At 45.7% G+C, this 14,579-nt stretch overlaps 1 protein-coding gene across 6 annotated transcripts in view; it reads right to left on the bottom strand.

Moving 5' to 3' along the window:
* kif1ab (kinesin family member 1Ab) overlaps positions 1-14,579 on the bottom strand; it is a 56,061-nt gene that overhangs the window by 6,714 nt on the left and 34,768 nt on the right. For 2 of the 6 annotated variants that reach the window (XM_036554543.1, XM_036554545.1), the window contains 12 exons: positions 13,391-13,720; positions 9,393-9,511; positions 9,139-9,224; positions 8,899-9,034; positions 8,633-8,789; positions 8,098-8,188; positions 7,891-8,009; positions 7,743-7,798; positions 5,569-5,677; positions 5,139-5,205; positions 4,539-4,623; positions 4,314-4,419 (listed from right to left, as the gene is read on the bottom strand). In XM_036554543.1, the coding sequence (XP_036410436.1) occupies positions 4,314-4,419; positions 4,539-4,623; positions 5,139-5,205; positions 5,569-5,677; positions 7,743-7,798; positions 7,891-8,009; positions 8,098-8,188; positions 8,633-8,789; positions 8,899-9,034; positions 9,139-9,224; positions 9,393-9,511; positions 13,391-13,720 (1,461 nt within the window). The remainder of the gene's footprint in view (positions 1-4,313; positions 4,420-4,538; positions 4,624-5,138; positions 5,206-5,568; positions 5,678-7,742; positions 7,799-7,890; positions 8,010-8,097; positions 8,189-8,632; positions 8,790-8,898; positions 9,035-9,138; positions 9,225-9,392; positions 9,512-13,390; positions 13,721-14,579) is intronic. The other 4 variants (XM_036554544.1, XM_036554546.1, XM_036554547.1 and 1 more) reach the window with 2 other exon arrangements.

Here is a 14,579-nt window from a genome sequence, read left to right as displayed (position 1 = left end):
TGCTTTTGAATGAGGTTCAATAACTAGGTCAGCTGAAGGCAAGTGGAGTGCTACAGAGGGGAAGGTGACTGTGTTCAGGTCCCAGCTGTGTCTGTCTAAACTGCAGCATGTAGAGATCTCTCTGCCCTTACAGAGAGGCACCAGATCTGAGCGTGTGCTATGTGTTCCACACTAACAGCCTCAGCACAGCACAGATTAAAGTAACCAGCTTACACCTATTGCATGATGTTCTTTGTCATGTAAATAATCCGGTACAAATACGAACAGAAGCAGAAAACGTCACGATGAAATAAATACACATTCTGTAGAGCATCAATGAGGAGCAAGAATAGTGGGGAAATAGGTACAGTGCTGCCCCCTACCAGTAAAACCTGGGATCAGCAATAACAGCATGACAACTTGCATCATTGCGACTTACTATTTCTTCCTGAACACCTTGGTGTGCAGTGCTGTGTATTATGTGCCTTTAACATTGGCTGTGTCCATATTTGTTTCTTGCTAATATTTTACTGTAGAAAACAATTTTCCACAGTGCTTAATTATCATTTTAATAGAACATCATACATTGTGAGTTCGCCACATACTAATCATAGATGTCACCTTTGGAATATGATGATTTTCAGTTACATTAATGTATAATCATCAATCAAGAAATACAGTGCTCTCAAAATTGTGGGTCCCTGTCGCCTTGCAGCTGAAATAATGAGTATTGGTCAAAATATGAAATGTCACAACAGGCATTGTTATAGGCCTTACATTTGCCTAAAAATAAATCTATTTCATGGAGAAATTACATTAAAATTTAAATCAGTAATGTAAATGTAAAATTTGAACTGTAATTTTATGTAAAACACAATGACCTGCGCAGTGTTAGCAGTAAACAACCACACAACATGTGAAAGAGGCTTTCTCATCTCAGCAGAAACCAGGGTCAATGAAACTTTAGTGATGACACTAAATTAAGTAACAAACAGAGACTTAGCCACTAAACAGCAAATAAAGATTGTGTGTGATAAAATATAAAGCCAAAGGTGAAGTTTCTCTGTGCTACTATGCATACAATCTCCAGTTCCCACAAATTTCCTTCAGTTTCCACTACTTTACCAGGTAACCGAGCAGGAATATGAGCTCCCTGTACTGGAGGAACCTTAGACTTCTACACCTTCTTTCCCATTCGAGTTCTGTTTCCCAGGCTGCTCTCTGCTTTATAGGTCACAGGCTCAGAAAACTCATTTTTACAACATTAATATTTAGAAACTCTGAATCTGAATGATTGAAAAAGGCAAGTGCGTGAAACAGTGGGCCGGCGGCGTCTGTCCTGTGAGTGTCCCAGTTACAAACCCCGCAAGGTCAGAAAACAGAGGCAGGCCTCTGTGACACCCGCAGAGAAAGACAGCCAGAGCAAGTTAGGCTGCCTGACCCCCTACAGGATAGCCTGACAGCATCCCCAAACACACCCTGACACCCCCACAGGCCTGACAGCATCCCCAAACACACCCTGACCCCCCCCACACAGGCCTGGCAGCAGCTCCGAAACACACCCTGACACCCCCACAGGCCTGGCAGCAGCTCCGAAACACACCCTGACCCCCCCACAGGCCTGACAGCATCCCCAAACATACCCTGACCCCCCCCCACAGGCCTGGAAGCAGCTCCTAAACACACCCTGACCCCCCCACAGGCTAGCCCTACACCACCTCCAGATGCACCCTGACCCCACTCCCCACCATGCACAGAAACCATCCACCATTCCATACCCAACACAGCGTGTACAGAGTGAAGGAGAGGGGTGGGGGAGGGGGGCACAGCTGAGAGGTCCCTCCCGTGCATGAGCAGACAGTTCAGAAGGACAACAGTGACCCTTGACCCCAAAGGCGTGAGAGGAGAGGGGTGTGAATTAATACCTAGGCATGTCCGAATCAAGAAACTGTCTGCAAAAACACAAAGCAACACTGTGTTAGTGGACTGCAGGGAGAAACAGCCTTACACGGCGTGACCTGGCGTGGAATCACACACCTCAGCAGACGCCCTCCCAGGTAAATATACAACATTCTTACCATAATATCATTTCTGTAATGTTGCAGCAATGTTGCATGCTGAATGAATGAAACATGAATGCAATATCATGAGAGCGTATGTGTTCAATGGGCATGGACTGGGTCTGTTTATCTCCAGGGCATGACCTGAAAGGCCAGTTTCACTGTCAAAGAGAAGCGATGAATGAAGCACAATGATCCAGCTGTATTAATATAGCAGAGAGACAGCTATCTGCTCAGGTGTATTAATAGCGTATAGATGTCTGTCCAGGTGTGTTTGTTGTGTCCTCATCACCTTTCAGCCTTTTTCCTTCTCTTGCAATAGAGAGAAAAAGAGGGTATTAAGCATGATATTTTCCCAAGGATTAGCAAGGCCAGTGTGGTCAGATGGTAAGAGAGCTAGTAATAGATTAATAAACAGATCCTCTCTCCTATGTGGCCACAGAGCAAAGGGGGCATATAGCATCTTTGGTTCCCTTTGGAAGGTTGTAGGAAAAACCCCCCACACAGATGCCATATAGGGCAGGTCTAATTAATTCAATTCACTGTAGGATTTTTCAGTGGATCTGTGGGACATTTTTTGTATTGGGAGGGAGGTTTGATCATGCAGGGCAATGATATTTCAGGCACACCTGTTTTCTACCTTAGTGCAAAGAACTTTAAAGGACGTGCTGAGGAAGTGGGGTTACCTGCTTGGCTAGTTTACAGCCCAGTGGCCTCAACAGCAAATGCATTAAAGGGTTAAAATGGTGACAGAACAAACACTCTTCAATCCCACACATACGCATGTACTTGAAAGGTTGTGTACGCTGGAGAGATTCTTGTAAGCTGGAGAGACACTTGAACCTCATTAAACCCAAACCACTCTCAGTGCATCATTGAGTTCAGTGTAATTAGGGGAGGAGTGCAGAGCTGTGATCCATAGGGGTCACACTTCAGCACCAGAATAACCCCCCCCCCAGGAGGGTTTATGAAGCAGTGGATGGATGAGGAGGGGAGTGGGGTGGGAGGGGTGCCAGCAGAGAGCCCAACCCCACTGACTTGTCAGGGATAAACCCCAAAGCACCATGGGAGGGAATGGCACTGCACCACCAGCAGGCGTGGCAATGAACCGTCATAAAGATCATCTGCTCATCTGATGGGCAGCCTGCCCTTCCTCCCTGCATCGCACCTGAATGCAAAAGGGCCTGAACGCTCATCACCTGCCCCACCTTGTCCCGATCCCCTTTCCAGATTGTGTGGTGCATTTCAGGCAGAGACCTGGTTGTTCTTTGGCTTTCCATTAATGAGGCCATAGACTGCTCTTGAAAGAGTCTGCTGCTTTTCGGAGTGTCAGCGTGTTTTTCTGCCTTTTTAAAGAATTCACTCTGAATAAAACTCTGTGGAAGAGATTCATTCCTCTCAGATGTTATCATTTCATATTGTGCTCATGGAAATATAGATAAGATTACTGAGACAACGGATAATCTGTGCTGACCGAACATGTACAGTGATACATCATGTCTGTGAATTTGCTTTGGGTATCTCAATAGTCATAATCTGAACGCAAGGGGAAAGACCTGCAAAATTAGATACCGGCACTAATTTTACACAAGTCATTCCCATCACTGCTGTAGGGATGAGGCCCTGTGGAGAGGGGGGAGGTTAGACAAATTTACCACAGCAGTCCTCTGTAAAGTTATAATAAAAAGTATTTGTCTGGTGGGGCCATGCAGAAAATGAATACTGCCAGGTCTCATTTTACAGTATTAACTTCCTACATGAACAAAGGCATTTTATACAGTTACAGAGGAACATCTTAGTATTTATTGTTGATTTAATTAACCAGCAGAAGTGTGTCTGAAATAACATACTTCACATGTTACCACACAGGACCTCTATGATGTGCAGCTGACAGGACTTAAATAAATGACATGAATCACTAAGTACTCATGGCATCTGGAGTTCCACCGTTCAGTGTACGGATGCGATCTGCTCATGGTCACCAAACAGCTCTTTCAGCTCCAATACAGAGACACTTTGTCGTTAACAACCTCTCACCACCTATAAATATTGTTACTGTGTGCAATATTATCCTCCGCAATCCTCCAACATCCTATACATCCTATATATTCTCAGCCAGAACCTTTGATACAATCATAACAGCATTCAATACAACACCTTGTGCTTCTTTTAGGGAATGTAGTGGTCAGTGTAAAGCGTACTGAATATTTCAGAGGCTGAATTTCCCACATGATAACTGGTTTGTGGCCTCAGGTGGGAGGCAGGGAGGCATACCTGTCGTCGTGAGAGGGGCGGATGTACCCTGAGGACAGGATGTTGAGAGATAGGATGTTGGGGTCGATGATGGTCTCGTCGGCCTCGGGAGTGTTGCGGATGCGTCCTGTGAGGAACAGAGGGGGGTGAGTCCTGCGCCTCCGTGGAAGGGCATTGCATGGCTTAAAAATGCAAAGTTTCGTTTGTTTTCTCTCCCAGCAACGCTAACCCCATGGCGTGACTCACCTATCACCAGCTCTCTGACCTCCTTCCACTCGATGTCATTTCCTGTCTCATGCACGATGGTCACTGTGATCCTCCTCTGAATGCCCTGTGGCACGGAGACACCAAAAAGACCAGCTCATGACCGTATCTCACACAGAGCCTCGTACACATTTCACCTAGGTGTGATTAACCATGAATTAATCTTTGTAAAACAAAAGTACAGGTGATGAGGAACAGCGTTATGCACTTCTGACTGTGCTCTAACAGCGATACGAAACTGCAACCCTGAGTGCCCCTTATTCCTTTCAGTGGCACACTCACATGCAGGATGACAGAGCTCAAAGTTTTTTTTTTATTTCTTCAAATGCACCTAATAGGGGGTTCACAGAGGCTCACTTTCTAATCACCACTATCTACATGATTTTTTTTTTTCGTTTTAAATTTCAGACAGAACGCCATTGTTGCAGGAACATTACTATATCTCATTTACATTAGAGAGAATATAACTGTATGTGTACAAATCTGAAATTATCATTCGATGCGCTCTGAGAAAGAGCATGTTCTATAATGTAATGTAGTAATGAACGGGTTGGTGGGGGGGGGGGGGGGGGGGGGGTGTACCTGGTGCAGCAGGAAGGTCCCGTGGCAGGGCATGCCTCCTCTGTGATCCACGACTGCAGGGATGTAGCTGGAGAGACACAGACACAGCTCTTCATCACCCGGGAATGGACGTACTCCACAGGAATATAACATATGGTAATGCTGCCTGCTTATATTGTATTTTAATGTGTTTCCTGCCCAAGGAACTGCAGATGCAAATTAGCCACATAGCTACACCTGGAGCAACCAATGCGTGGTGCATGGTCTAAAGCTAAACTAAATTCATTTTGACAGGTATTAAAATGGATGTACTGTGACTTTCAGGTTACACTATTGCCATATAAAGGGGATAACCACCCCCACACAGAGACGTCCAAGTCCTGCTACAGGGACGCAGAACCAGGTGTGTCGGCATGGCACAGGTGTCTGATTGCGCAGGTACGGCACTCACTCTCCGTTGGCCTCCAGCTCGCAGATCTCGAAGAACACCATGAGGTCGTACTTGCAGTGGCACGGTCCTGCCGTCGGGCGAGTGAGAGCGCTCAGTTTGGTGGCGGGCACTGCGGGAGAGACAGAGGGCATCGCTACGGCAACGCTCACTCGCGAAACATCCACCGCTGCTCTCAGAGGCAGGGTTTTGAGGTCACATCCCCCTGCTTTTCACCAACGGAAAACCAAACCGCTGCTGGATCTGAACGCTGTCAGCATCCTCCTGACACATCATCATCATCATCATCATCACTCAAGAGCAAACACTGGATCTGCTTCATGAGTATCGGGCTATTTGGAATAAAAACTATGTAGGCATGCTGCCAGTTCCTCTTATTAGACTGGAATGTTTTTGGCATGATGATGGTTCCTTGCTTTTATTTTCTGATAATGGTTAATTAGATTGATGGGTTTATGTAACATAAAGACTAGCGGATCTGCGCAGCACTCACTCTAAACAGATCTCTGTAAAAAAGCAGGATGATTCTCGCTCAAGAAGTCTATTTTCAGTATCTCACACATACAGTTATGGGAGAGAAAATCGTGGCCCATATGCAGATCACAGAATGAAAAAAACACCTTTTGAATATAATCACTTCCACCCACATCACACTGCCGTGGGATGTTCACGTACGCCACAGAATTAGCAGATGGGAGAGGAGCTGCACCAACATAATCCTGTGTGCATGTGAGCATACCCTAATACAGGGACCCCAACAGCAGGGGGCGCCACAGCACCACACAGGGCCACAGAGCAGCCCCAGCATACAGGAGAAGAGACATTTGAGTGAGTGAGGAAGAGGTGTGCCACCCAGCCTCAATGAGACCATTCAGGGAAGAACCGCTTTGTCAGGTTAGTTTGTCATCTAAGGGTTGGGTGCTATCCTTTAGCCAGAATTTTCAATATGCTACCAGAAGTCTTTGCTCCATAGGAGCAGCAATGAAATGTAGCCAGGGTCCTGAAAAAGGCCGCGGCTGAGAGCATTTATGACGGTAATTAAGCAGAGTGCATGAGAGAGCGATGGCTCACACCTCCATTAGGCCGCATGAATACAAGACTGGAGCTGAGATCCACACCCCTCCCCCGCTGCCGAGCTACAGCCCAGTGGAGAGCAGACAACCGTCTCATCTGAGCTGCCACAGTCAGAACGGAGTGATCACATCTCACACTGAGCCAATGCGTTCTTCTGTAGCCGAATACACTCTTTTTTTTGCCAGTTTTGCAATTACACTCTCCAGCGATCCCAATTTAACACCGGCGTAATTTCAGCCCTTTCTGTGCTGCTTCGGCACACCCGTTACAGTTGGCATTTCTCAGTTGGGGGAGAAGATCAAAGATTAAGACACACAGAGGAAGACCCGTGCCAGTAATGAAATCCCATAAATCACTTCGGTCAGAAGGCAGTATCAATATAATTTTACGGCTGAGGTGCATTCCTGTGCAGCTTTTCACATCAGGGCAGCCGATTACTGAGAGGAGGGTGCCTACTGCAGAAATACATTTTCTGAATTTCTATATTAGAATGCCACATTAAAGAGAATCTGTGGTTTCCAGGGAGACGGAAAACAGAGGAACCTAATACATCAGCCTGATTTACAGGATTTCTCTGGGTCTCACGCGTGAACGTTACCAACCCGGCTTCTGTGCTTTGATTACGGCACAGTTAGAGACGGGCTCGGGCGGCAGGGCGCTAGGCTCCTCTCTCTCTGAGAGGAGGGAGGCAGCCAGGCCGGCGGCAGACAGGGCGTGGCCAGACAGAGAGTCCACCAGCGGCCCACTGAGCACCTCTGGCACCAGGAAGCGGATTAGCTCCATGGTCTTCTCCCGGTCAGAGAGGGCATCCGATTTGGCTGCTTCACATCAAACACCATGAGCAACGGTGACAAGCACAACGTCATGATGAACACAAAGACAAACCGGCACTAAACACACACAACCACATAAAGACATTAAACATAAAAAGCTTCTCCAACAACTGGCATGCACTGCCAAGGCATATGGTCTAATAAGATAAAAACATTAAAAACATTTCATACAGTGTGTCGGTCGGAGAAATTGGACCGTAGTTTAATCCCTCAAATGCATTTTGATGGCAAGTACAGTAAAGCTCATCAAAATTGCTCCTGTCTTCTCACCTGGTTTGGACAAGGGCATTACTCTTGGAAACTGCCTTCTTGTGGGTCGCAGCGGACTATAAAGGTAAAATAGAGGGAGAAATATTAAGAATGAACTAATGATCATAAATGGCTTAGTTTCATGGATCAGATGAGTCCTGCAACCTACCTGATGAGGTCTTTGCAGAGAGGTGGGAACGGTTGTTTCTGGTAGTGTCCGAACACCTCAAAAACAATAGGCTGAGTCTTGATGTACTCCACAAAAGACTTGGTCACCTCTACTGCAATCTAGAAGAGCAAAAAAAGAGATTGGAAGTTAAAAAACGTTATCTTAAATACTTCTTAAATGGTTAGAGTCGCTATCCTCTGATCTTACGTTCTGCACATGGTAGAAGCCCAGAGGTGGCCCACGGCCTGTGTTCTTCAGTGGCTCAGTGGAGAAGGCCTCATCATGCCGGTGAATGAAGCTGCAGATGATAAAGGTTATAACAAATATTATTATTCTGCATTATTTTGTGTTTGGTATTTATAGCTCATTGCATATTTGTATGTGTGATGCTACAAGGAAAAAAACTGCCCGTGGGGATAATAAATTTTTCAAGTTCATATAATACTATGATTACTAAAAAAAAATTCAAATAGCGTGCTTTTCACCAATCACACGCCAGCTTTTCATTAGGAGTTTAACACCACAACACTCAAGTTTTCACTCAAAATAAAAAAACACTGAGACAAAAAGTCATGGGTACCAAAACTGAGAGAGCACTATTATTTATGTAAATTTCCTTCTGTTCTGAATTTGCATCTTCTAAATAGCAATGGAGGTCAGTCAATGGATTCCAGAAATCAATGTGCCTTTGCTAAGCAAGCAATAAAGTCTTTGAGGCGAGGATGGACCCATCAGCACTCACTTGAACTGGCAGAAGATGTCTGCATACTCGGCTGAGATGCTGGAGGCCTGAAGGACCGTTACCCTGAAGGTGAAGACACTCCCGATCCTCAGGTGGTCCAGAACCCCTTCCGCCTCCAAATTGGCCTTCAGGGGGCTGTCCATTTCCTCTGAGCTGGCTGTAGAGAGGGTTATACATGGAACCAATTCAATCATGCACACCCAACCCCCTCACCTCTCACAGAGCACCACCATGCACACACAATTCACACTTTCCCTGGTGATTACCTGTGCAGGTGTTATTGTTGACCTCATCAGCAGAGGGACCCATCTCCGAATTCTGCCCCTCTCCTTCAACGATGCGCAGCTCCTCCTGGGATGTCCCGGAACGAGACATACCCATGGGACAGGACTCGGTCTGGAACTGAGCAGTAAGAAGGACCGGGTCAACTGAAAGAGCACTCAAACAGAAAACCTTTCTCCAGTGATTGTCCACAGACCACACCCTGCTACATAGCGCCACCCCACCTTCTCAAAATGCTGGTCTTCAAACGATATCTTGGCAGTCCCCGACTGCCGCACACCGGAGCCGTAGTCGGGAGCCTCCTCGTCAGCTGGAGGAAAACACAGAAGGCCTTCACTTCACTTCTCCAAGAAGTTACACAGAAACATATCCTCCATTCCGTTTCAACACACTTCCGCAGGAACGCGCTCAAAGCAACGTTCCTTGGTTTATCTGCTGTGCGGCGAGTCTCTGGAGGTTCCAGCCCTGAGGCTCTTACCTGAAATGGCCTGCACTGCCACCCTCAGGAAGCCCTTCACCTCGCCCTTCTCGCTGACGATGGCCACCCGGTGCACCAGGGGCACAGGGTACAGCAGGTTGCTTAGATACACAAAGGCCCTGCGGGGAACAGGGGGGAGTGGAGCGGTGGGGTAGAGGGATGGAGGTGGAGGAGGAGGTGGAGGTGGAGGAGGAGGTGGAGGTGGAGGTGGTGGCGGAGGGGGGAGGAGAGACAGAGAGCACAGAGAGATCAGGGGGGCTTTGCGGACACACAGCCACACTGCACTGGACGACACAAAACACCGAGCTGCAAAAGCAATCAAAGAAAAGCTGCGTGCGCTCCAGCGATAGCCAAAGGAGCCTTTTACTGCTGTGACGGCTTGGGACCTTTTTCAGTTTACTCCAATCCTCTGGGGAGGGGGTAGGGGCGGGGAGAGGGGCGGGGGGTGGTGGGGGGGGGGGGGGGGCGGAGCCGGGGGGGGTGTGCTGCTTCTGAGACAGTGAGGGACAGCTTGGTGAGGCTAAGGAGCATGGGTACGCAGAAGAACTAGCCTACACCCCTTCCCTTCAACAGGCAGTAAGAAAATACAGCCACTGCCTCAGACACCTAAATCCTGCATTGTGTGCACCAAATTCCATTTAACGCCTCTCCTGTGATATCCAAAACCTACTGCATTATGCACACCTACGAGGGGACACTGATACTACACAGGCGAGAAACCACTTTTAAACACTGTGGAAGTTCGCCATATAGAGCTACAAAATGGCAGGATTACATCAGACGACTGTAAATTCATGAATGCCAGCCATGTTTAGGGCTGACACCACAGAGCAATCAACCGCACTCTGACCATGACAAATGATACTCACCTACCATCCAATGTGCCTCCATTTTCTTCCCAACATGAATGCAACCCTCTTTATTTAGCCTATCAGACGCCACCGTGGGCTGGTGATTACAGCTCTCTGCTCTGATATTGATTTTGTCTGCCGACTGGGTCTGATTTCCATATTAATGTTTAAAGAGCGGATGGACAGCACAGATCCACCAATGAGAACTGCCCTGTCTCTGACCTAATCGAATGGATTGATTTTGATGTAGCAGATATTGATGAATGCATTAGGTATTTGAGAATCAATATAATTTTACAAATAATAAAGAAAATCCCTGACTGGGATCATGGGCCTCCATCTATCTGAACTAAATTAACAACAGTAAATCACACGTATATGCAAACATATACATGCTACAAGCATGCATAAACCTTTCCAGAACACTGCCACTCCGCGATAAAAATGCTATTTTCATATTTATGTTAAATAGTTGCCCGAATCACAACAAATGTGCATTGAGATTACAACAAATTACCAATTGTTGTCAGAAAATGAAAGACACTGGCTAATTTTCATCTTCAAACTACAAGACCCCTAACAGTTACAATAAATAACTGCAGTGCTACCCAGAGCTGACCGGACAGCACTCATAAGCTGACCAGGACCACAACCCAGCATTCTGCAGGTGAAAAACCCACTCCTCAGCTCACTGCTTCATGCAAGGAGAAGCAAGTAAATGCTACAAAACTCAACATGACCATAAGAAGCAAACAGATATTCATAAGCAAAAACATGATTATTGTCATTGATAGTGAAGGAAATCTTTAGACTGCATACAGAATTAATATAATGTTTGCATTTATAAAAAAATCATCTAAGGTAGGCAGATGGGAGGCTGGATGGTGTTCATTTTTAAGATTTCAGTTTTTGCTTCCCAAGATCATCTGGTTTTGCAGCCTAGGACTACATTTCCCATGGGTGACAGGGAAAGGAAGGGCAAAGGAGTGGCAGGAAGTGGGGTAGAGGGGAGGAGCTTACGACAAGATTGGTGAGGTGCAAAGATGGCATGCTCAGAAGAAAACGTCAACGCAAAAGCTTTTTTTTTTTTCTTGGATCGTTGGCTAAAAAAATTAAAATTTAAAGCAAACTCAATAAAACTAAGTTAAATTATAAGATACATAGCTGAGCTTTAACCAATAGTGCCAACAGCTAAAAATGTGTGAAAGTAAAAACCAAGGGATAACATAAATGAAAATAAGCACACTTCACAATCCTAGACTCACAGCTGCTGTGTGTGTATGCGCAGGTGGGTGAGAGTGGGGAGCCAATTCATCAGAGGTGTCCATATAGAATTTGAAAAAACGTCAAAGTAAAACTGTGCTCTGGCATGCCTGGTAGAGACAGCTGCAGCAGAAACCAGCTCTTTCATCTTGAGATCCTGAGTCTTCCTCCATCACCACTCAGACGACTTATGTACCAGAAGTAGTCATCAATATTCGTGCCATCAAAAGGATACAATATGTATATTTTTCTTTGATGACAAGCAGTCATCTAAATTAGGCAATTCTTCATGCAATGGTAAAAACGTTTAGCTACTGTTATTGCAGGAGTATGGTCTCCTTTATGGTGTAAAAATAGTTCTATCACCTGATAAATAACAATTTAGCTATGCATTCTGTTTTATTCACAACTGAATTGATACATTCAGTGCACAGTAACTTTTTTCCATTTTACAGATATGTTTGCTTTCAGATTTTGAAAAAAATGCATATCCTGTTATCCTGTTAGTTACTGTTAGGCACAGTAGTGACAAAAAGTAGAATCACTTATTTCTTACTGCAAAATTTTCACCTGTTTCTACTCTATACATAAATCCATTGTGGCGTATGACTACACAAAGGTCCAAGGACTCCGTTTTAGAAATGGAAGCTTTTGCTTAGATGGGGTTTTGAGGTGATGAAATGACTTCAGACTAGTTTTTCCCCAGGGGTCTAACCAACTTAATGCAATGGGTCGTGGCAAACCTGTAGTGATACTCGACTTGCTTTGCAAATATGACTATTCCTGCTGCCAGTTCTGAAAATCCAGAGGGCTAATGGAGAGAGATAATCTATGTTTTAAGAGGGGTCCACACCACCTGCAAGGATGACGTCAGACCAGTGGAACAGCTGAAGACTGTGCCTCAACTGTGACCCATAAATGCTCATAAAGAGTGTACTCCCATTGCAAATATTGGTCTTAAATAATACTGGTATTAAATTTTGGTCACACTTCATACTAAGTTTACCTTCATAAGGCCTTCATAAAACATACATAATAGCTTTTTAATCATGACATTATTGCTCTGTAAAACATTGACATGAACAAGTAAGGCGCTTTATGATGGGCGATGTAGAGTGACTTTTAAAAAAAAAATTCTTGCAAATTTTAATATAACACTCATAATATTCAATGCCAGCCATCATAAAGTGCTGCGATTGCTCATGAATGCTTTTTTTAAGTAGCAATGCCATGTTCACAGGTGTATCATGAATGAGTTATTAGGCCTTTTGAAGGCATATCTGCAGCACTGCGGTTTCAGGACTTGTTGCTTCGTGAGGAGGTCAGACTATTGCTGTTGCTTTTGGTATTTCCCCTTAGCACCATAAGACTTTCACACGCAGCCACTCTGGTTCAGAAAGCTGACACAGGAAACGGTAACTAGAGTCATTAACAAGTCAGAGAGCAGGCAGTAGTAATACAGAGGCATGAGGTGGTACAGAACAAGAGGGAGAGTACTTTAAAGGGGTCTGAATGGAGAACAGCCAAATGGCATTAGTGCCTTTAACCGACAATCCCCATGTCAAACCATGGGCCACTTCTCTTTCAGGAAGTGCAGAACAACAAATCGCTTCAAAGGGCAACTCAGTAAGCACCTTTCTGGTCTGGACGTCAACAGATTCCCTACAATGGAAATTCTTTTCTCATCAATATCTATATTCTGTTCTCCATACCATCTGGAAGAGTCTGCTAGATTGTGGCGGCCTAGACGGCTGGTCCTAGTGAGATGTGGCTGAATGGATACTGTCCCTAGGTGTTAGCGGACACGGCGGCCGCGGGCAGACCGGCGTCTCAGTGTGAAAGAGCTAGTTTCCTCTCCCAGCATGCTCCTGAAACCTCACCAACCTTCCCACTACACTGAATAGAGGCGAGCGGTCGTAAAAGGGGTCCTGGCCTTCGCTGGCGCCTTGGCAGCTCTCTCCCTCCTCTCCCCCCAGCTCCGAGCACGGGTCGTCCAAAAAGATCTCATCGTCCAGGTCCTCCAACTCCTCATCCTCCTCCTCATCCTCCTCCTCCTCCTCCTCCTCCTCCACCTTCCCATCATGCCGCTCGTCAGCGAGCTCGGTAATGTCAGAGTCGGGGTCGGAGAAGGTGGGGGAGGGGGTGAGATCGGTCATGCGTTCGCTCATGCACGTGTTGAAAATGGGGGTGCTAGTGCAGCCAGAGACATGGGAACTGGGTTAGTACAACAAGATAAACACACAGAGATTAATCGCACCGGCCAGCCTTGCTGAGCCACAGCACAAACCTGGCCTAAAAACAGGTTCAGCCAATCCCCACATATACGCTGCGGTCTGGGCAATGCCTTTAAGCTTTTTTTTTTTTTAAAGTTTGAATTTTGTAGCTGCACTCTGGCAGAGGCTTCTGGATGTTAATGCTGTGGACAGCGGTCAATGGAGTTGTAAAAGAAACGTACAAAGAATGCAACTTGTCAAACTTGGAAATTCAGTTCATTGTAAAGAGGAAAACAAGGTGCAGTTTGGCTCCAACTGATGATGTGTGTTTCCTGCCTTTCTCTCACTATAGAATGATTTTCAAAGCAATACAAGGGCACATGGGTACAGAACCTAGTTTTGAAACACATAAAACCATCCAATTCAAAACAGTATTTGGAGAAATATTCAGGTTATTTTGGAACAGCATATATTCATGGGATATAACAGCCTTCATCTGAATTTGAACAAAGATCCTGATTCCATCTCCTTCCCTTTTGCATATTCAGCAGTAGATTGGTCAGTCTGCTTCTGTGCAAGGACCAGTGATTGGTCTAAAAAGACCGTGAATGCAGTAGTTTCTGCTTGCAGAGATCAGAAACAGTGATCCCAGCAATCACACAATGTTCTGTCCTCTCAGAGTTTCCGTGACATCGCCACATGGCCAAAGCATCAGAGAAACATTGCGAGACTGTGTGCTGGCTGGGATTTAGGTTATCACATTCAACTTCATTCTGTTTTGAAAACCATTCTTTGAAATGTCTGACAACATGAAAAACGAGTGCAGAAAGAGATCTGTGGGTTCTCTCTAAGTTCTTTAT

The sequence above is a fragment of the Megalops cyprinoides genome, chromosome 20, assembly GCF_013368585.1.
Source record: "Megalops cyprinoides isolate fMegCyp1 chromosome 20, fMegCyp1.pri, whole genome shotgun sequence".
NCBI classification, from domain to species: domain Eukaryota; kingdom Metazoa; phylum Chordata; class Actinopteri; order Elopiformes; family Megalopidae; genus Megalops; species Megalops cyprinoides.
This window is presented reverse-complemented; position numbering and strand designations above follow the sequence as displayed.